At 37.2% G+C, this 24,796-nt stretch overlaps 1 protein-coding gene across 1 annotated transcript; it reads left to right on the top strand.

Moving 5' to 3' along the window:
• Window positions 1-1,873: 1,873 nt before the first annotated feature.
• LOC125240952 (glutamine synthetase 2 cytoplasmic-like) lies at window positions 1,874-23,740 on the top strand. The gene is made up of 7 exons (XM_048149161.1): window positions 1,874-2,010; window positions 16,182-16,234; window positions 17,274-17,471; window positions 20,156-20,531; window positions 20,626-20,883; window positions 21,565-21,704; window positions 22,349-23,740. The coding sequence occupies exons 2-7, from the start codon at window positions 16,213-16,215 to the stop codon at window positions 22,495-22,497; spliced, it is 1,143 nt and encodes a 380-aa protein (XP_048005118.1). The 5' UTR covers window positions 1,874-2,010; window positions 16,182-16,212; the 3' UTR covers window positions 22,498-23,740.
• The last annotated feature ends 1,056 nt before the right edge of the window (window positions 23,741-24,796 follow it).

Here is a 24,796-nt window from a genome sequence, read left to right as displayed (position 1 = left end):
AAAAAAAATATTGACCTAGGTCATGATCGTTTGGAAGGATTACCTACGAAGGCTATGAATGAACTAACAACGTCGTGATACTCGTGATTCAATGCTCTTTAGAACTAACCTCGAAAACACATGGAAGGAGCCTCCCCGAAAGACGCACTCGAAGCCTTACCACGATTTAACATAGCGTCTGGCGTACCCTGGGCAACGTTCGGTATTCATTTACCGAGCGGCTAATCCTTTCACCACGATGGTTCCACCAAATTATACATGCGATCAACGAAATACATGCGATCAACGGCACTTCTCAGAGCCAGCATTGACGGTCATCTCTATCAATATAGAGGGCTTTTCACAGGACAAAGCACTACTCCTCTCGGAATTGTGCCGCGAGACGCAATGCCATATCCTATGCGTCCAGGAAACCCATCGCGACTCAGGCCAAACTAGGCCGCAAATACCCGGACTGACTTTGGTAGCAGAAATACCACACCCGAAACATGGTAGCGCCATCTTTGCCAAACCAGAACTTGTGGTCTCTTCTTCTTCGGTATGTCAGAACACAATGGAAGTCATCACAGTAGATATCGGCTCGTGCACAATTACATCCGTGTACAAACCGCCCACTCAACCATTTCAGCCCTGGGCTCTCGGAGGCAAGACTAACTGCCAGGCCAAACTAGTTGTCGGTGACTTCAACAGCCATCATACCACATGGGGCTACCGTGAAACAAACTGCGACGGCGAGGCGGTTGAAGCGTGGGCTGAGGCAAACGGCCTCGTTCTTCTTCACAACCCCAAACTACCGGGATCGTGTAACAGCAGTCGCTGGCGACGTAGCTACAATCCTGACCTCATCTTCGTTGGCGAAAGCATTAGCTCGCAGTGCTCCAAAACTGTCTGCACTCCAATCCCCAGAACGCAACACAGACCCATAATGTGCCGGATCCAAGCAGTTGTGAAGCCCATCAAAGTCCCGTTCCGACGGCGTTTTAATTTTGCGAAAGCCGATTGGCCTAAATACACTGCGAACATAGACAAAATGCTACGCCCTCTGCTACCCGTAGCCGCTAATTATGAGGAATTCGTCAGGATTGTACACTCCGTATCACGTTCAATCGTTCTCCAGGATCCCATCATCAGAACTGGGTTCTGATTAAAATGGGACTAATCTGTATGTATGACGACCGGTTTGGCCTAGCACGTAGTGACCCTGCCTGCTAAGCCGCGGTCCCGGGTTCGAATCCCGGAAAGGGCATTTATTTGTGCGATGAGCTAGCACCCATAGTACAAGCTTTGCTTAGTTTGAGGTTGGGTTGATCTGTGTAAGGTGTCCCCCAATATTTATATTTATATACATACATTCAATCAAAAACAATTTTTAATATTGGTTCAGTAACGGCGGGGATCGAATAACAAACATAAAAAATATACCAACGAATAATTGAGAACCCCCTTCCTTGAGATATGGGCGGCGGTTAAAAATAAGAATCGTAATCGTAATGGGTGGCATGGAAGGGACCTGGTTGCGAGGGTGGCTGCTGTAGTTAATGACCACGGTACTTAGGTGGTAAGTACGTTGTTATTAAACTAAAAGAGGAAGATAAACAAAGGTTTAAAAATGAAGAGACAGAGTTAGTATATGCTCCTTTTTCAATTGTTAAAGCACATAAACAAACCGGGTGCAAACAGGACGAAGTGACCTCGCGCTAGCGTGTAATTTGAGCATGTCAACCGTAACTATGGGACCGGTGGGTTACGCTTCCCGTACCCTCCCGGTCCCGAGCCAGAAGGCATTAACTGCAATGAATGAAGTGCCGAGTACGTACGTAACGAGGTACTCCCACCACGGCGCAAGCGCGCGGAGATGCGCGCGCATATATTCAGCGGCGCTTCGGACGACGACCAGTCAATCCGTAAGTGCTCAGCGATCGAACAGAACGCGCGCACGCTCGGAGCGAAGCATACACGATACGATCGCTTTTTGCGCGAGAGAAACATCAACGAAGAACTCAAGTTAAGGTACTGTAAACAAATACAATAATAATTGCAGGGCGGTAAATCATCACGAGCTTGGGGCATTCCGGAGCGGGAGTGTCGGGTGCTCGCATATATTGGTGTGGCGGCAACCAAGTCGGGTGTGGAAACTCCCCGACGGCCTTAACACGTGCAGGCCGGGTGCACTCGCCTCGTCTCGGGCCGCTGCAGCGCGAATTGCAACAAATTAAACTGCGGAATACTTATATGCCACCACCCGTCACCCAATTCCGGCCCGACGCCTCGCCAATTCATGCATTTCTAATTTTATTCTCCATACACACACCAATCCTTAAGATACCACTGCTTTGCGAAATAAGGAAAAGTACTGATTTAAAAGACAGTCATTTTCGGTAAGAGTTTTATTCATCGTTTGTGCGTAAATATGACTAAACGCTAACTAATATAAGTTTAATCGCCGATTCTCATCGCACCATATTGGTCTACACGATATTTGTTTTCGTAAGTCATTTTCTTTTAAGTGTAGTATACCTAAAACTAGCTTGCTACTAGTATCCTTCCTAATGGAGATATTTTACTTTAAATTAGTCTCGTGTACATATACATAGTGCGCCACTACTTATCTACAAAATGTATTATTTGGTTCTAAGCACATACATATACAACATATAGTCAACAAATCGATAGGATATAGGAAATCGTGTCCCATTATACTTGATTGTGTCACGTTACTACGCAAACTACGTACGTACTCGTACTACGTACTACGATTAAGTACGATTAATAAACGCTATATTAATTTACTTATTGGTCAAACATATATACAATAGAAAGACGTAAAAAGATTTTTTCCCCTGTAGCTCGGAAACACGTGTTTTATCCTTTAATGCCAGCGGGTAAAAACGCATTTTATCCACTAGTGAATAAAGTAATTTGACTTTGAATATCAGTCAAATTAACTGCTTTAAAATTCATAAAAGGAGGCGAATCTAGTAATGAAGATGATTTACCACCTGTGGAACTACTGGAAGCAGTGACAAACGCATTTTTCCCCTCACTATAGCGAGGAAACTACGTCACTGCTTCCAGTAGTTCCACAGGTGGTAAATCATCTTTATTACTGGATTCACCTACTTTTATCAGTTTCAAAGCAGTTAATTTGACTTTATTCAAGGTCAAATTACTTTACCCACTAGTGGATAAAATGCGTTTTTACCCGCTGGTATTAAAGGACAAAACACGTGTTTCCGAGCTAGTGAGGGGAAAATAACTATTCCTTATATTGTCACAATACTTCTTAGTTTATAGTCAATCGTTATCAAGGATGAAAACGTTACAAATATTTTATGTTTTACACTTGAAAATAACATGAGAACATGACGACCGGACTGGCCTTAGTGACCCTGCGCTGCCGACTTAAAGTCGGCGGTCTTGAGTTCGAATCCCGGTAAGAGCATTTATTTGTGTGATACCGATAACCACTGATATTTGTTCCTGTCATGGATTTCTATGTATTGTACCTATACATACGTCAAATTCCCTTATAAGATCTTTTTATACTCGTATGTAGGTACATTGTTGTATAATGATCCACAACAAGCCTTCTTCTAAGCCAATCTGTGTAAGAATGTCCTGTAATATTTAATATTCACTGATTCTTTGGAAACGGATGAGAAAGTTGCATTTTATCCACTAGAGTGCAAAGTAATTTCATACTAATTTTAATTTTCTGTCCTAAGCTGGATGAACCTGAAGATGGTGTTGAAACTGTTGAATTATAAAAAAAAATAGTCTAATGATTTACAGTAGAAATTTTGTGTTTCAATCGGTGCGGTGGCAAAATTTGTTTAAACCCTCAACGCTCAAAATTAAACTAAATAAAAAATATAAATATAATTAAATTAAAAATTACACCTTTTCGCTAGGCTCGTGGTTCAGTATCTTTTCACTTGCTAGGGTATCAATATTAGCACATGCGGTTGAACAACAACTTTGCCTTGCCCCCTTGAAAAACAAATAAGTAACTGATTTTTATTTACTCATTAACATGACATGACTATTTCATGACATGAAATCATTTAGAACGATCATTTGAATCATATCAGTTTTTTTCCCGTAGGAAGCTCAGGAACCGTTTGGAAACTTAACCCTATAGGAATTGACATAAAACGGCGACTGCATATTTGGTCTTTGTCAAATTAAATGTGGTTGGTGTGGTACCAAAAAGTTTAGATGGTCAATTTTCAAACATTGAATCATTTATCATCACGACTTATCTACTCCATTATATGTACACAGAAAATCTAACCTGTGATGGATGACTTAAATAAAACCAGTGCCCGTTTTTGTCATTTAGTTTCCAAACAGACCTCAGTTTCCCATAATCCTTGGCACATAGACCGGGATGACGCAAGGAAGATGACTAACGACTTACATCTTAAATATAAGTATTTGGCCGGTCCATATATTATACCAATTACGGTTAGTCGTTTCTAAATTACCCATATAATCTAGGAATTGAAAAAAAAAAGGTAAAATTTAAGGGTCCTAGAGCCTCTACCCTATTGCTGTAGTTACTAATCTTAACCGGCACCAACATCACTGACCCGCCCTAATAAATATATATTTTTATAACAAGTAGTGCGATAAGCAAGTTGGCGGATGTATATAAAATTAAAAATGTACATATTTTTTTAATACAAATTATAATTCGTCAACAGCAACTGTTTCATTCATGAAACCCTGAGCCTAAGGTACGCTTGTACATATAGTAGGTATCTGTTTTACGGGTCACACTGTTTGTGGAAAAGGCCGTTCGTTATCCACCGAACAAAGCTGTTTACATTTATTTCTATTAATTCGGTATCTTCCAGCTGACGCAACATTCGGTTCAATACGCTAGTACCTACTCGCAATCAGCTGTTCAACGCATCCAAGCGTGATAATATTTTAACAATCATTGTTTACAATTACATTTTATTATTATGGGCGTTTGTGAAAAACCTATGATTTTAATATGATTAAACCCATAATCTCAGATACCATCCCATCAGAAACTTTAACAGCTTGATGAAATCCTCTGTTGAGTACTTTAGCGTGTCTTTTGTTGACATGCGATAAGTTCACCCGTAATAATAAAATTGTGAGCCTTGTGAATCATAGTGACATTCAATAGTACATTATGATACAAGTGCGTAAAAAAGGAAGTTCGAAACGAGTGGCGATAAATTAAAACACGACCGAAGGGATTGTTTTAAATCGACACGAGTTACGAATTTCCTTTTCGCACGTGTATCGTGAACGTTTTTCAGTACAGATGAGCCTCCGAAGTTTCGACCTGGCATATAATGAACCACTTCTCGCACTAGTGCGTAAAAAAAACATCGTCTGTACTGAAAAAGCTATTATATGATGTATGAACTTCCTAGTAATTATAATAATATACATATATCGTACATTAATACCTATACTATACATTTTTAAGCTTGTAATATGGACAACGCAACGCACCGGTGGTGCCTACAATGTCAGTGAAAGTTAAAAGGGAATGTTATAAGTAACACTTAAGGGTAAGTCACACTTAAGTCGACACAGTCGACAGCAATTTTCAAATTAGGTCAGCCATATTTGTCGCGTTAGTTAATGTGTCTTTAGTTATGTAATTATTAGTATTTGATATTAATTAAGTAGGGTGCATTGGGGTAATTTCGAAGCATAGACATACTCGGGTAATTTCGAAAGGGGAATCTTGACATGATGGAAATAATGGTGATTTTTATGCGACTTTCGAAGTTAGGCGACTTTCGAATTTACCCCAATGCACCCTAATTATTTCGGTATACATTCATTCACAAGTATAATAGCAATGATGTTAATTTTCACGGAACCAAAACACCGATTAGTTTTGATAATAAATAGGTATTAAGAAAATAGCTTACGTAACTACCAAGAAACTAATTTATATATACATATCTACATTGTATGTATGTATAAACTAGGTCACTATCAAAGAAAAGTGTTTCGTTTCATAGAATCATGCGTAGTTAGTAGTGAACGCGTATCTTCCACGACTGTCAAAATGGGATCCGGTCACCTACGGCCACTTCCCCGAACGACCACCATGCAAATTCATATATGGGCCATTTCTTAGTTCGGCCGTTTCCTTGTCCGACCATTTCCCCGATAGACCACTGGTGGAATTCTTTCTACGTCTAGTTCTTGGAACGGCCACTGTGAAAATTCTTTGTTGGCCCCATTCCCCGAACGACCACCATGCAAATTCCTATATGGGCCATTTCTTGGTTCGGCCATTTCCTTGTCCGACCATTTCCCCGATAGACCACTGTTGGAATTCTTTCTACGTCCAGTTCTCCGAATGGCCACTGTGAAAATTCTTTGTGGGGCCACCCATTTCCGGAACGAACATCGTTAAAATTACCAGTTTGTCTAATTCCTCGATCGGCCACTACAACATTTACTAGTTTGTCCTATTCCCCGATTGGCTACTTTTTAACCGCCGCCTCAAATCTCTCAAGGAAGGACGGTTCTCAATTCATCTGTATGTTTTTTATTTTTATTTTTTTTTAATGTGTGTTCTATGATATCTCCGTCGTTATTGGACCGATTTTGAAAAAAATTTTTTGATTGAATGTATATGCATACCTACAGATTGGTCCCATTTTTCTCAGGACCCAGTGCTCATGATGGGATCCTGGAGAAATCGAGGGAACTCCTCAAATCTGAAAGGCATACATATGGCGATTTTTGTTTTTTTAAAGGAAAAGCATGCATTTACGTACGGAACAGTGACATTTGGTGCAGTGGAACTGCTGATGATGGTCAGAAAGGAACTCCTCAAATTTCTTATTCAGATTTCTTATCCGATTGCAATAATCTAAACATCCAAATTGTAAAGAAATCAATTATTTTTGTAGTCGGTACCAGCCCTGTTCCTCGCCTTGCTATTGCCTGTTTGCCCCACCTAACCATACGCAGATAACCATAGGCAGGAAGGCAGTTTTATTTTTTTTATGATAAAGAGTTTTAGTGGTGGTGGTCATTAAAAAGCCTGTTGAGAATGCGTTTACGAGGAAGGTTGTCAGATACATAAGTTCCTATTAGAGAAAGTGGGCATAAGAGGAACAGGCCGTTTGAGGAAGTGGCCATCAGAGGAAAAGGCCATGAGAGGAAGTGGCCATAAGAGTAACAGGCCGTTTGAGGAAGTAGCCATCATAGGAAAAGGCCATGAGAGGAAGTGGCCATAAGAGGAACAGGCCGTTAAAGGTATTGGCCATAAGAAGAAGTGGCCTTTAGATAAAAGTGGCCCTTCGGAGAACGTTGTCACTAAGTGGCCCTTAAAGGAAGTGGCCTATCGGGGAAGTGGCCGATCATAAAACTTGGCCTAAAAATGAAAGTGGCCCTAAGTGACCGGATCCTCAAAATGTACAAATCCCTCAAACCTCCTCGGTAATCTCGGTATTAAATAAATGCTTTCGTATTGTTCGTATTTCGAATGTTATGATCTTGAGAACCAACACATTAGGATAAATGAGGAAAATGTAAAAAAGGTACCAGAACAATACCTATCGACAATGTATATTTATCATTTTGTTATTGTTTTTTCCTGATGAGCTACCAGGTAGGAACATAACATAATATTACGTGACACCATGTATAGAAATTGGCATTGTTAGTCACTTCGATCCGTTTTAGTATGAGCTATCCTTAAACGTGTTTTAGGCAGGTTACAGGAACTAGATTAAATGAAGTAAAGGAGTATTCTTCTTCGCTAGGGTAGGAGACTTCCAGTTTTAGTTTAGTAAAAAATGCGTTACGCTGAAATACAGATTGAAGTTAATTGTAATTGAATGAGGTTATTAAACGGGGGCGGCGCACGCGCCCGTGCCGTGATAAGGACGGACGGTTGGAGTTCAGGTTCAGTACACTTCTTTCATTGTTTATTTAGTACCAGAACACGAATGTGAAGCGGTGTGTCGGTCACCACGCGCGCCACGCGGCTCGCTCGTGGCCAAAATATTCCCTATCAAACGTTTTCGACTATTTATAGATTTCATAAATTTCCGTCGCTAGCCCGAATCTGCGCCCATTAAATTGACGTAAGACTTTTTAAATCTAAAATACAACATCCCAGAACACTTCACAGTTTTCACAAGTTCGTGTTGTGTAACATGCAACGCATTCATATACCTCTATAAGAACAATGTATGTTCCGCTTGTAAAATATTCTTACACTGAATTATAATTTCTTACGCTGTCACTTTTTGACGACAACTCTACCATCTCTAGTTTGCCAGTTTCTTGTATCTCAGCCAAGTAAATCATTAGCGTTGGCAAATTTATGTTATGAGATGTGAAATCTAAAGTATTAATTTATAGTATTTATTAATAGGAAAATCATTAATATATTAAGTCTACTAAACGTGTAATATAAATTGAGGTTACTCATGATTATTGTATCTATGATGAGTGTGGAGCGTGTTGGTGTTACTGATAAGCCTGTATCAATTGTAAACAAAGTCTACTCGATACGCTCAGACGGACATAATAATCTATTTCCAGTAAACTGGCCTACTTGCACTATCTCTGTAAGTATCATCTCGGGGACGGACCCACCACAAATACACAGGATAAACGAAAAGTCAATTATTACATAGGTACTTACATAGGTACAGTCAAGTTCATAAATATGTGTACATTTCTTCACCTTATTGCTACGGGCACATCTCGGTCACTGGCGGTCAAATATATGAAAGAAGCGCGATCCTAGCACACATTCTAAGCTCGTGTAGGTGAACGCGTACCATGCTTGTGTGAGTGAGATATGACAGGTCGACTGTTCGCGTATTTGACATGCGGTAACTGTGAGGTAACCGAGAGGGGGTGGGCGGCACTTTCAGCGGGGAGCGGTAGTGGCCATACTGTACGATAGTACTCTTTATTATTATACTGTGCTACGGGTTAAGGTGAAGAAATGTACAGATATTTATAAACTCCACTGTACATACTCGTACTTAAGCAAAAATTAATTAAGTTCATGAAAAAACTGTCAAATGTCGAATAGTTTCTTCGTGGATTTATGGACATATTTATTTAGCATTATTGTCCATATATTATTATTAAGTAAGTTAGCGATCTGTCTCCTATTTATTCTTAAAATAATTAGAAATTAGTTGCTACGTCGAAACTTTCGGTAATAAATAATATCATTTAATTTATTAGACAATTACATTTGGGTATATTTCTTTAGGTTTGTTCAATGTCATTATTTTTTAATAAAGCGTGATCCCAATTACTTCCAGCAAGCATTCAATAAGGAAATAATTAAACATTGAGAGTTCCTACCTAAATATTCACAAAACAAACAGTTTTTTTAGTTACGAGTGATTGTGAGGACTGGACAGTAGGTAAAGTAGGTACCTAATACAGAACTCAGATTATTGGGGTCAACTTTACAAAACTAAAACAGTTTCCATCAAGCGATTTTTATACATAAAAATGTATATTCCAACCTTTGAATAAAAAAAGCATTAAGTACCTGCTCACAAAATTCTACATTGATATATTTTAAACATAATATTTGAAAAACATGAATTTCCCCGTGTCTCCATCGCGTATGAACCAAACATCGTGGCTTGATAGGTACTTTTTTTTAGTTTTATTCCTAAATTTCAGTAATTACGTAATTACGCCCTTAGTTAAGTACTTTACCTACATCATATTTCCAGCAACTACTCAAGAAGGAATATGGTATGGATGGTGATATATTTACAAATATATCACACTACAATTATAAAGAACATAAATTTACAAACATAATAAAATAAATAACCTAAAAGAAAATAATGCTACGGGTTTTTTGGTTCAAGGATCAATTAAACATCCACTTTTACCATTGGTATACGTTTCTTTTATAAAAAGCTTAACCTAGAAAGACAAAGACCCAAACAAGCAAACATAATTATGGAGCTATAGGAGTAAGTGAATAATTATGAACGAGTAAAGTACTTGTAAAGAAATGTACCTACTAGCTTAGCTTAGCCTCCGTTGGTCATATGACCTTATTCCGCGACCGCCGGCGCCGCTTGCGACATCATCGCTAACTAGTTAATCGCTCCCATTACGAGTACCCGCAGAGGTACCTACCTACCTACCTCTTATCACTAATGGATTTGGACCAGCCGCGGACAATAAACGCAGCTTATCAATACAACCTAATGACTGTATTCAGGTGTTATTAAGAAAGAAATTTAAAAAATAATGACATAGTTACCATAAATACAGTGAGGAATCATTTAGGGAAAATAACGACTTTTACTTAATTGACATTTTAGTAACCAAGCACAGACAATAAATACTCGACAATAGTAATCAACATGAAATGAAATAAAGACAAGTTAACATTAACTAGGTAAATAACCTTACAGACCAGACCTACTACACTTTTTATTTTGTGTATGATATTTGATTGAATAAAAAAAGGAACCTTTTCATCCAGGTTTGATTAATCGATGATTCGATGCAACCAGCTCACGGCCTTCCCACCACCATACAACCGGCAACACACAGGGACGATGGCTGGAGTATTTTTTTTTTACATGTTACGGTGGTTGCCATTCCTCAACCCACCAACAAACCGCAGCTGATATCCACGAAGGATCATTATTCATGACTGAATGAAATATGTCTGTTCCGTTTATCGTTGATACTTAACAGTGACAATAATACGGAAAAATCTGGTAAACGCGTGCAGGGCGCAAGCCAATAATGACCTAACAAAGACGACGACGCACGCCGCTACAGGCTGATAAATCCATGATTACTCAAGCCCGTCAAAAGCCCAACAATAGTACAAGTCAATTAACAAGAGCTAGGATCAGTGGAACCAATGAGAGAATGAAAATATATACATACCTATTAACTATATAAATGTGCCGCACAAAGCGAAATGTAATCAAAGAAAATATTTTAATTATTTATATGACACAAGGCATTTGGACTGCCACGTTTCTGTACTATGCTTCTCGTTCCAGAGTTTCTTTTATTTATGAACACAATATTGGTTACCATGGTCATTACTAATTATACATTCAAATTAGGTAAACACTAATAAATATTATAATTTATATTTTACTTTTATAGACTTGATTTTGATTTTTACATAAATCGTCTCAATATTGTTCGAGCAGTATCATTTAATTATTTTTAGTTTCAATAGCACTTACTTACAGATTTAAAACAAGTGTTTCCATAGTAAATGTCTTTGCGCAATAAAAAAACCTTCAAGGTCACTATTTAATTACTTACTTTTTGACAAACCGTATATCAAAGGTACAGACACAGTATAATAAAGAGTAGGTACTATCGTACAGTATGGCCACTACCGCTCCCCGCTGAAAGTGCCGCCCACCCCCTCTCGGTTACCTCACAGTTACCGCATGTCAAAAACACGAACAGTCGACCTGTCATATCTCACTCACACAAGCATGGTACGCGTTCATCTACACGAGCTTAGAATGTGTGCTAGGAACGCGCTTATTTCATATATTTGACCGCCAGTGACCGAGATGTGGTGATCTCGATCAGTACAAAAACACACATGCTCCGATGCAGCAGTCATTAAGTTAGGTATTACTTATCGTCTGTGTCAAGTGCGATGATATTGTTTATGTAAAGGTGAAGTGCAATGTACCGATAAAAAAGTTCCTTGGCAGTCTACTCCGTCATTGTTGCACGTTCTGAAGTTCACATTCAGGGTTCTTTCATGCGTTGTGTTGTGATCTTAGACCAAAATAAACTTTATTTAATCTTCCGCCTGCCTAGTGCCTACACATTCTAATTAAAGCAGATATGGAAATAACCTTCACCTTCTTACATATGTAGCTGAAAATAAATATAGGTGTATAATAAATATATCCAATACATATTCAAATACAATATTGTATGTATAATTGTATAGACACCTAAATAGGAAAAATATGTACATGATTTGTCTAAAAATGACGATGACACCTTTTTTACAGTTGACGTTACCTAAATTTTATTGCATGAACTTACTTGTTCAGTGGGTAGTTCTAACTATTTTCATATGTAATACTCGTAAGTACAGTCAAGTGTAAAAATATGGGTGCGTACAACTTATCAAAAATATGTCCCATATCACTTTATGTCGGTGGAATAAGGTCTCGGTACATATTTTTGAGCGGATAAAATCGATACGTATTTTTGCACTTGACTGTACCTAAATATTATGTACTTACCACTACCAAAGTACTTTCATTATAATATTTGATTAAAAATAACTAGTGCGCTTTGTTTGTACTGAAAAATTTATTAATTTGTTAAATATTTTGTTCTATCGAGTAAATCTAATACGTTGTAAACCTTTCGTCACCCTTTATGTAAGTACCTAAACTAGTAAATAGTTAGTTCAGTTCACAATCGAATGCAGATTGGTCGGAACACAAAAAACAAAGAAAATCAATAATAAACATTGTTTTTAGGACAATAACATAGCTATTACTTATAACATTTCCTTGAATGTACCTTAACAATTGTTAGTCGATGAATCACCGACGAACTTCAATCTAGTCGTTATTATTAATTTTCTATAAGCATGACCGGTTTCGTGTTTGAAAACTTTGCTTTGTATTGCGGTTCATATCAACGTTCCAGCTTCGCTACGCGTGACTATGTATGTATATGCTTATTCTGAAAAAATTACTTTGTGCACCTATTCGTACATACAAATAATACTTACGTAGTAAAAAAATTTAAAGAAGAACGTAACGAAGAACAAGGTGCGCGAACGTCCCGAAAAGGATTTTCTTTGTTTATAAACAGTAGCGGCTGATCATTGTAAGGCACTGGGGTGACTCAAATGAGCACGTGCTCACGACGAATGCGGCACGTCAGAGCTGACTTGATCATTTACAGGCGCACGTTGTGGTTAATATTTATTTTAAGGCGTGACGATGCCCTCGAATCGAATCGATATAAGGCTATTTTAACAAGTGCTGTTAATCTTTTTGTTACACTTAATTCTGTATTCATAAAAAACGTACAAATCCTATACAATACAAATATACAATATAGTTAAAGTAGGTAAGTACTTAAAAATATACTTCAAAGAATAAATTTACTCAGTGCGCCTGATGCCTTATTTATGCAAAATATAACAAAATTACTGAACATAAACCGTTTGACTAGTTAGAGAAGGTGAAGATATAATTACTTAGTAAGTTAATTCTTCTGTATATATTGTAACTAAAACATAAATAAACATGTTATTTAGTAAGTACCTGTGCATTTTAAAACAGTGAGATGCCCTAAGTAATACCTAGTTACTAGGCACATTATACGTGATATACCATAAACAATGTCGACGATGCCACTCAGCTAGCCACTAATCACTCTGGCACGGATCCGGATCTTTTGTTATGCATCATGCGTTCTACACCATGTTAATTTATTGTTCTAGTCTTTTATGTTCAAATTACAGTCACGTTGCCTTGCGTCCATGTACCTAACCTACGGCGCGCTAAAATCTGTTTCGATATGTTTAGCTGAGAATATTTCAGTACTGGTATGTTGCTTTGCAATACAAGAATTATTTATAACACAGAACAGTTATAAACTGGCACCTTTGATTAAATAATTTTGCTTAGCAATAGCATAATTACTTATTGTATTGACACAGATGTAGGGTGGCGAATATAAGTAATACGCGGTGAAATCCCTAACCACACAGTCCGCAGATGTCGGTATTGTTACTACGATATTGGTACTTATCTAAACATAATAACATATGCATATATGCACCTATGCATACTTACTAAGTATCTAATAAGTACCTTTGTCTAATCTTTACCTGAGTAGTACCTACATTATTCATCTTTATAGTGGCAATTGCTTTAGCTTAACATTGCCTAACATGCCATCTCCTCTCCTGATTACACTGGTCCACCCGATTAAATATATCGTGTATACTGCATGTCTTATTCCTGCTACTACGAGTAATCACCCTCTTATGGAATATAGGTAGAGATGACCGTCATTTTGTAGAATATACTACTTTTAAATCAGGCTATTTTTAGGCGATGTTGAAGATGTTAAAACCAGATGGAAGAAAATATATGTACAAATTTTCCATTCCTACGATTTTTTCTGTTAAAAAGGAAGAAACGACCATTCTTACATAATATTGTATCACGTTTTGAATATGTGTAAATGAAGGATTTTGTTGTTAGTAACACGCGGAGATGTTACAATTTACATACAGTTTAGCACTTACAGTGTACCTAATATATGTTAACATAGCAACCGACATCTGGTATAGACTGGTTGGCACCACTTTTTCAAGATATTAAATGTGTAGGTATTTGTTTGTGTACCTACACAACTCGGTGTACTACCTCACTAATCAAAGACGCATGTTCAACTTCAGTGCCGGCTTTCATAATTCTGTATCTAAGTATTTATATATTCTTACAAATACAACGAAAAATATATAGGTATAATATTAATGACTTATTTTGTTCTCTGTAGCTGCCTACTTACCTATTTATATTTCGTAGGTTTACTTGCATATGTCTCGAATATCCCTGCTATACAGGGAATCCCTCTAGCATGCAGTTTGCTGATAGGTACAAGACAATACATGGCAGTAACTATTAACGTTCGCAATGTTCGCGAATGTTCGCAAAAACGCAAGACCATAGTCTGTTTTACTGATGATTTCATACAAGTTAAGAAGAAGTTTGAAGTATAACTTAATTTAGGTTAGGTTGGCACATAGCTATATCGTTAGCTGCAGACTGTAGGTGTGATAAAAATGCTACTTATTGTTGTGTTGGCTCGTAATTGAGTATCGAAGCTCTTACGAGTCTTACGACCATACACTTAGGGCAAATTGCCAACCAATGTCGCTTCCACACGGTGTCAAGGGTTTTTGTTTCTTTTATAATATACAGGTATTTTAAATATTTCAAGCACGTAGCCAATGCACAATGAGTAGTATTAGAGCACGAGTAAGTACAAGTACCTACATACGTCTACAACTACATTATATGTCTATATGAACTTGGCATTGGTCTCTGGTTAAAGGAATAACACTAATATACTTAAATCTTTCAATAGGTAGGTCATCATCAATTCAATGACACTATTTAAATAAATTAATCACACCTACTAATTAAAATATTTATCGCATAGAAACAAACATTAATAGAGAATATTATATACAATCAAGATTTCCAAGGAGAGTTGGTTGTCAACGATGAATATCTATTTATGTACTTACCTGTAAATTAAACCTATTCGCGAAGTTGCAATTGAAACAAGCAGTCAGAGTGCTGCTACATGTTATAAATCTTATTATGTACTCGTACGTTATTTATTTATCGTATGCCTTCTACACACTGGTTAAAAAAACTTATAGTACGTAACTATTGAAGATACACATATTTCCAAACATTTACTTATAGCTTTTGCTAGTTTGGTGGGTTTTCTAAAGTATGTATTATGTAAACAGTTAGGTACCTAGTTTAGTTTTCAAATGTCAAGGTAGTGTGCGGGATGCGATAAAGGTGTATGGTCTGGCTTAGTATGTTAGGCTCTGAGGTCTGGCTCTTTCAAAATGGTTTGGTAACTCGAGCCTTCGAGAAGACTTGTTACTCTTGACACTACGATGTCGGAAATTAAAATTATGTATAATTTATTAATATTATAAAATAAGTTTCGAACAACTTGCCTACCGACTGTACTCGGTTCCTGTATAATTATTGAAGTATTAAATATAAGGTTTTTTGGGACAACATTGGAATAGTAATTTGTTACAGAAAACACTCTGAAACACCTATCACACTTACGTGCTAATGTATGTCAAAAGACTCGAAAGGACAAAACTTCGAACATGGTTCGCAGTAATCAGTAATATGCCACCAATAATGTGAGATTCTACTTAGAAGCGTCCTCTGAACAGAGTTTAAAACAATAAAAGAAATTTGCGTTAATCTTATTAAGAATAACTATACAATTATTATCATCAAAGTGTTAAACATCTTGCTAATAATAGCATAATGATGATCATTTAAAATTATTGTTGTATTGTTAACGCAATATCAAGGTTTTATTACCTACTTAAGTATTCTAATAGTTTTTTTTATTTTTTGTTTCAGGTTGTAATCAGAACAGTTAAAGGACAACAAAATGGGTGACGGCAAAGTAGAAGGTAATTTTTATACTGTGCTTATATAAATCCTTGCCTCTTTAAAAATGTAGGTTAATACCAAGAACCAATACGGGACAGACAAAGCCCATACAATAAAGCCCTTATGGCGCGACTCTGTCCGTCTGTCTGTCTGTCACATTCCTAAATATCTCGAGAACTACTTATGCTATCGATTTGAAATTTGCCATAATTATGAAACTTATGATTATTGTTTACCTCTACACATTGAAAGTATTATTTTTATAAATTTATTAATATTAATTGTAGAAAATGGCCAAAATGAAAGGGGGGCAAACTTTAAATTTCAAGATACTAAGTCAAGTGGGGTATCGTTAGAAAGAACTCAAATTTCACATATGAAAACTATTTTTGTACTTGGTGAAAAAAAAAGAATTATGAAGGAAAATGTACAAAAAATACCGCACTTGGCCGGTTTTTTTTTTTAATACAATACACATAACATAACACATATACTTTGTCAAACAAGTTTGTCAGTAAATAAGAACAAAGAAAACTATAGGTATCCTTTTCTCTAGCACCCTAAAGAAAAGGATGCATATAGTTTTCTTTGTTCTTATCTACTGACAGACTTGTCTGACAGAGATTATCTCATACCTACCAAACTATTTGGATAAAATTCATATGTGTCGCTTAACCTCAAACCTGGGTAAATCCATTCTGCTATAAGGTTGATTACCTTTCAGATCAATATTATATTTTGTATATATTCAACCTTATAGCAGAATGGATTTACCCAAGTTTGAAGTTAAGCGACACATATATTCTGTCATTAACAAACGTCAATGTCTAAATTGTTTTTGTTATTGTATATTTTTATTTATGAGCACTTTAGATATCTTATTTTAAATCTTTGTTTAGACACGTTTGCTTAAGATTTTATTAACTACATAATTATGCCTGCTATTACGTCTAATGTGGTTACCGATCGCCGACGTGGTACGAGTCTACGAGTAATGAATGTCTCAGTAACCGCAATGTGTGACAAGGCCGATTGTAATAATTTATTTTATCGGGACAGATAACCCCAAAATACTTTCGGGGCCGGTGCTGACAAACTCGCCGAACGCGGTGCTCTCCAAGACCCTGCTGAACCGGTACAAGGACCTGCCGCTGCCGGCCGACAAGATCCTCGCCACCTACATCTGGATCGACGGCACGGGCGAGCACTTGCGGTGTAAGGACCGCACCTTGAACTTCATACCGAAAGTACCTAAAGGTTAGTACACAAACATCGCGCGTTCTGCTTTCCTTTGTCGACTACTAGTTTGACAACATTTCAACAAGTTCATTTGAGCAACGCGCCAATTGCACAATAGGTACATATATAATTCAAGGTGGTGTAACCGAACTTGCTCTTATGTTTATTTACATTTTAATATTTTTAGTTTAGTTAGGTATTTGTTTTTAGATTAAGGTTTAAATTATGATTAGTATTATTGTTTTTATTTATAATTTTGTACCCAATAAATAATCTTTAATTCTTTACATAAACAGAAATTATTTTTAAACACGTTTAAATTTATGGCCTACGACATATCCTACGTTATGTTTAACGAGCTGTATTACATCCTCATTAACAATTGTAATTAGAACTCCCGGTATAAAATGTTTGGCCTTCAACAGCTTAGGTTGTATAGTTGGTAAACAACAACATATTATGTAATTGGCGTTATGATAATTACGACAACTGACCACGACGCCAGGAGCCAGTTTATGCCTAAACGACCATCGGCTATCAGAGTGGGTTGATTCTCTAGGGTACCTACTTATATCAAATAAGGAGATGAGATACCTATATAATTTTACTGTTGTGTTTGACATCAATCTATCGTGCAATGGAATGCATGCCCGATATAACTACTTATCTACTAGTAATACACAATTTATAAGTACATACCTATGTCTTTTCAAGTCCCTAGACAAAGACATCTTAAGATAATTTTGTTATAGATATTTTTCCCCTCACTAACTCGGAACACGTGTTTTGTCCTTTAATACCAGCGGGTAAAAACGCATTTTATCCACTAGTGGGTAAAGTAATATGACCTTGAATAAAGTCAAATTAACTGCTTTAAAATTAATAAAAGTAGGTGAATCTAGTAATAAAGATGATTTACCACCTGTGGAACTACTGGAAGCAGTGATAAACTCATTTTTTGCGTTGTAGTTTCCTCGCTATAGTGAGGGGAAAAGTTTTGTGTTACACTCGGGTGCAAATGTATTTTACTTCTCGTGTGTTAAAAAACTCGCAAGTTCAGGATTCTATTCTCGAACCACTCGCTTCGCTCGTGGTTCAACTATAGAATCCTTTCACTTGCTCGTTTTTCAATTCCACACTCGGCGTTAAAATACAACTTTGCCCCCTTGTATAACAAATAACTATTGTGCACCTATTCGTAGGTACATATAACTATTATTTCCTAATTTTTTATTAGGAATTTGACACAATACTTATTGATGTTATTATTTTGTTAGATAGTTTTGTTCTTATTCCTTTGCTTGGAACAGTGTGATCTATGTGATATTGTACTCTTTACATACTTATATCCGTAATAAAAGATAATATTGATCGTCTTTGTATACCTATTCGTCTTCGGCGGATGGTGTTCTTAATAATTTACATAATTTGCGTCGTTAATTTTACGTCAGCAATAGATAATAACAAAAACTGCGTATTATTGTAAATTGCGACATATTTATATTATGCCCATGTGTTCTACACAGTTGATTTGCTGACTAGAACTTTACAAGAACTAAACAAGAAATGGGAGATGGATAACTTTTGTCCATCATCTTGGATAAACACCATGAAATATCTGCCGTTCTCCCCACCAAAAGATCTGGAGAACGTGTTTCAAGTCCGTTGCAAGCTGCGGGAGTGGGACAATAGGGATAACTTTGATGAGAATTTGAAAGGTTTCATTCACTTCATTTAATATTGAATGTGCTTCACACTCGTAGACAGACTGTTAGTTAAGTATGTATGGTAGAACATAGAATACAGTTGAATATAGTTTTTTTACGAGTAGGTTGCTAATATCGTGCATTACTTATATTTGAGCATAGATCTATACTTATATACGAGCATAGGTAGGTACATAAAATATAGGTTTGTACCTACTGGACTGAATAGACTTAGAAAACTAATAAGTATACCTAGATATTTTTCTAGCACGAACGTCAAGTTGTAAGTTGTAAGTGCTTGACAAAATAAAAACACCGACAATCCTTTTATCGATAAAATAGCCTTACATAAGGTTAATAATTACCCCTAATAATAACCTCTAAAATCTTGAATAATAATGTAGGAACTTATGTAAACTATTAAAATATGATTCATTATATTGTTATTGTCCATTTATTTTAAAACACATGACATTTGTATAAAATATTAATATTATATACACCTAAATTCAAGCCTATGTTCCCTAAACGGGGTAGGCAGAGCACATGAAACTACTCAAGATCCAGTGCCACGGCAATAATTAATGCTATATTATAATGATTAATGTCAGTTATCAATGAACTAAATATCGGAAGGAAGTCACTAGTGTCACTTCCTTCGTGCTAGAAAAATATCTAGGTATACTAATAAGTAAATTGATTTAGGTATAAGATTAGCAGAATGAATCGAAATATGTACTGAATATTTACATTCGTTTCTATAGTTTAATAAAATCGCATAAATATTAACCTTATTATCAAGTTATCGTCAGTATCATCACATCACATCAGTGATTAGATAGTGAATATTAAATGGCACAGAGCCTATTTATTTAACTACTTTAGAATGTTTGCATAGCTTCAGTAATCGATGTAGGTAAGGGCGCATGATAAACTAGATATTTCACAATAGCAAAAACAAGTACCTAACTGTAACTGGTGTTTAATACGTTACAGATTTGCCCGTTTGGAACTTCGATGGCAGCTCCACGGGGCAGTCGGACGGGCACAACTCCGACACATTCCTGGTGCCGCGCGCGCTCTACAAGGACCCCTTCCGCCGCGGCAACCACGTGCTCGTCATGTGCGACACCTTCAAGTACAACATGGAGCCCACGGAGACCAACCACCGCGTCAAGTGCCAGGAGGCCGCGGACAAATGCAAGGACGAGGAGCCCTGGTTCGGCATCGAGCAGGAGTACATCCTCCTCGACGCGGACCTCAGGCCCTTCGGCTGGCCCCCCGGCGGCTGCCCGCCGCCCCAGGGCCCCTACTACTGCGGAGTTGGCGCCAACAAAGTATTCGCTAGAGATCTCGTCGATTCACATTACCGGTAATTACAATAGTATCTTCAACCTCCATAATTACAAGTAGTGCAATGCCAAGCTATGGATTCTAACGGATATTTTGTAAATTTGTTTATGTAGATGCTGCTTGTATGCCGGCTTACCCATCTCTGGCACGAACGCGGAGGTGATGCCGTCGCAGTGGGAGTTCCAGGTGGGCCCGTCGGTGGGCGTGAGCGCGGCCGACGACCTGTGGGTGGCGCGCTACATCCTGCACCGGCTTGCCGAGGAGTACGGCGTCATCGTCACCTTCGACCCCAAGCCTGTGCAAGACTGGAACGGCTCTGGAGCACACACCAACTTCTCTACTAAAAAGATGAGAGAAGAGAACGGCATTATGTAAGTCTAAATACACTACCTGAGTACTTATTCTTTTTGCCTTTGTTGATGCTAAAATTTGAAAAGAAGATATTAAGCGTATTTATTTACAGTTCTATGTTTGTTAACCATAGTTATTTGTTTTACAAGGGGGCCAAGTTATTTTTGTGTTATATTCAGTATTTTGTACGTGTTGGTGTGGTGAAAAAATGTGTGTTTCACTCGATGGCAAAGTTTGTTTAACCTACGTGCCTTGAAACCCTCGCAACGCTCAAGATTCCACTTTTTGAACCACTCGCTACGCTCGCGGTTCAACAATGGAATCTTTCGCTTGCTCGGGTATCAATATTGGCACGTGCGGTTAAACAAACTTTGCCATCGAGTGAAACACACATTTTTTCACCACACCAACACGTACAAAATACTGAATATAAACATCAAACTAAATCAAATCTAGCAATCTATTCAATATTTATGATTCAAAATAATTATTTGTGGGTAAATTCTACCAGCCAGCTCAAATCATCAAGTTAAAATTTGTATGAAATTACTTTGCGCTCTTGTAGATAAAATGCAATTTTGCTATCCGTTTTCGAATAGCAAAGAATGCCTTTATTAGTTGGTGTGGTGAAAAATAAATTAGATTATATTTTGTATTAAACGAGCTCTAGAACACTCTCTCATAATGTATTATGCTTGCAGCGAAATCGAGAAGGCGATAGACAAGCTGTCCAAAGTACACATGAAGCACATCAAGGTGTACGACCCCCGCGGAGGAAAGGACAACGAGAGAAGGTTGACAGGCCTCCACGAAACCGCCAGTATTAACGACTTCAGCGCAGGTACGTTCACGTGTTCCTCACCTTATCATATTTTATGGTTTCATTTTTCATTTGCGTAACCTTAATCATTGATTTATAAGTACTTATAAATAAATAAATGTTATTAAATAACATATAAAAATGGATAAACTTATAAATAAATGATAAGCGATAAGCTTTAAAGAGCACCGTATCGCATCCAGTAATCCTCTCTGATTGACCGTCGGTAACGCCTTGTAAGATGGAAATCCATACTAATATTATAAATGGGAAAGTGTGTGTGTCTGTTTGTTTGTCCGTCTTTCACGGCAAAATGGAGTAACGAAATGCCGTGATTTTTTAAGTGGAGATAGTTGAAGGGATGGAGAGTGACATACTTCTACTTTTTACTATTTATTTATTAGTAAAAACATGTTTACAGGACAATACAGTAAAACCAATGCGTCACGAAACTTAGGTGACAAAAAGGAGAGAAAATAAAGAGAACAATAAAAATAAAATTAAACAATTGATTTGGGCGATGACGTGACGTCACAGCGTGGCTCCGTTGCGTCGTTTGCCCCGGTTGTGGTGGTGTTGGTTTGTTTTGTCTCTTTCTAACGCGAGCGAAGCCGCGGACAAAGGCTAGTTAGAAAATATAGTAAAAGGTACGTGTTTGTGTCCAGGCGTAGCCAGCCGCGGCAGCAGCATCCGGATACCGCGCCAGGTGGCGGAGGAGAAGAAGGGCTACCTGGAGGACCGGCGGCCAGCGTCCAACTGCGACCCCTACTCCGTCGTGGACGCGCTCATGCGCACCTGCATCCTCAACGAATAACAGCGGGGCTCGCCCGCCCGTCGCCACCGCACTCCAACCCAACACTTCATGTGCCTACAGCCTCACCGGTAAAACCGAAGCGGTCTAACATAACCGTGGGGATAAGGTCGACCAACCTCGGCATATATTATTGTCTCATTCTACTATTGTGAGCGGCCACATGTATTTAACTCAGTATTTAATGCCTTTTACACATAAGCAGAATTTACGCGTAGGTATTAGGACCTGTTAGTTCTTTTACATTTTGAAATTTTTGCTAATATTGAATACTGCCGGTTTTGATACATTTTGAGAATTATGCTGTTGTGAAATTGATTGTAATGATAATTCACTGAATGTTATTAATTAAAACACTTGTGGCCATTAACATAGGGAGAGAGTGAGATATCGTTTTAATGTCATAATCACAGAGTTCTGGACATGGCGGTGGAGAGATATAGTGGTATAGCGTTATATGGACCACATTTTATTGAAAGATATTATACATTTTATTAAATAAAATATTTTACGAATATTATGTGATATTTCACATTTATTGTTATTTTGATGTTTAATAGTTTAATTATATATACAAATAATCACATATCATTATTTCTAACATATTCATTTACGAGTTTAGTGTAATGCAAGCTAACAGGCAGTCTCGAATGGCAGCGTCGCCTGCCGGCTGCAGGTACTCTGTGGATAGCTTACGTCAACCGTTTTGTATCGAGTGCCATGTGCCACCCATTGTACACATTTTAATTTAGTTATCTCACTTATCAACCTTGAGTACTGCTTATCTCATCTATATATAAATAATATCTAAACATAAAATATAGCTAACGTAATTTTGCACAAGCGAAGCGTATTATGCCTTTGCAATAATATGAGTCTTGAATCCACACTCACGGACAAATATACAATTTTATACAAAGTGATTCCTAATATTAAAATTATATAATAGGTAGACACCAATAATGAAATAAGTGTAGATCATGAATAGTACATATTTACTTATGAGAGCACAAAATGGATTCTTGTGATAAATTAAGCGGTTTAGAATTATTAGTTTTAATTTTTAATAGTAAAATATATTATTAATTAATTTTATTACAGCATGCGCCTATTGGAATATTTTATATAGCATGAAACGAGTAAACTCACGAAATATATTTAGAGTTATGAATATTTCAATACGTTATAATTCATTTACATTATGAATGAGGTAGGCATTAAAAATAAATTATACTTTGTTGTATAAGCATTTGTTTTCTTTCTTCCCTACTTTCTTACAAAACACGGTACATATTTAATTACCCGAGTGAACCGCAAATTCAATTAAAGGACGCAGTTTTTACATGATTCCATTGTAATCCGAAGTAACGAGAAACTTACTAACGATTTTTCGCCAAAGCCAAAATCCACCGGTTGTCAACTCAAGAATCGAACTCGGGTCGGGGTCTTATCGATCGATAGCTAGCGTGTTTACCAATAGACAACAAGGCCGCCGTGGTATTTAACACATTCAAGTGTAAAAATATTGTTATGCAAAATATGCTCAATATCGACGAATTAAGAACTAAGTGACATATATTTGAGCCACTTTAGTTCAGCCATATTTTTATACTTGACTGTATCCGTAGAAAAATCTTATATACCTTCGTTCGATACATTTTTTTTTCTCCATCCATAAATCTTTTTTTCCATAAATCTAAAATAGTTCGACTACCCAATTTACCAGCAGCTAGGTTTTGTACTAACAGCAACACCCTTAACTAACCGTCGGTAGACTTTATGCCCTTGTAATAAGGATTAAAATGTACAGCTAACAGTGTTGCCGATGGTACAGGTGGGCCATTTTTTAGGGTTCCGTACCTCAAAAAGGAAAAACGGAACCCTTATAGGATCACTCGTGTGTCTGTCTGTCCGTCTGTCACAGCCAAAGACATATATACTCGATCCTCTTTGGTCACAGCCAATTTTCCCCGAAACTACCGAACCGATTAACTTGAAATTTGGTACACACATGTAAATCTGTGACCCAAAGACGGACATGTAATTTAAATTAAGAAAATTCAATTATAGGGACCACTTTTGGGGGGTAAAAGTGAAAATGAAAAATCAAAGTTTCTAGAACTATATTGTGTTACATATCAAATGAAAGAGCTTTTTATAAGTATTTCAAATATATTTTTTAATAATTTTTAGTGAAGTAATTTAAGAAAATAGGCAAAACATGATCATTCCCCCCCTTATCTCCGAAACTACTAAGCGTAAAATTATCAAAAAAATACACGGGATGGTTCTCAATCTATAG

Source organism: Leguminivora glycinivorella, chromosome Z (genome assembly GCF_023078275.1).
Source record: "Leguminivora glycinivorella isolate SPB_JAAS2020 chromosome Z, LegGlyc_1.1, whole genome shotgun sequence".
In the NCBI taxonomy this organism is placed as follows: domain Eukaryota; kingdom Metazoa; phylum Arthropoda; class Insecta; order Lepidoptera; family Tortricidae; genus Leguminivora; species Leguminivora glycinivorella.
The sequence above is the reverse complement of the archived record's forward strand: the minus strand, read 5'-3'. Positions and strand labels throughout refer to the sequence as shown.

Bases quoted from the DNA above. Each gene is read 5' to 3' on its own strand.
- LOC125240952 (XM_048149161.1), top strand. From the start codon at position 16,213: ATGGGTGACGGCAAAGTAGAAG. The intron at 17,472-20,155 runs GTTAGTACACAA...AATACGTTACAG, and splicing joins CATACCGAAAGTACCTAAAG to ATTTGCCCGTTTGGAACTTC. The intron at 20,532-20,625 runs GTAATTACAATA...TTGTTTATGTAG, and splicing joins CTCGTCGATTCACATTACCG to ATGCTGCTTGTATGCCGGCT.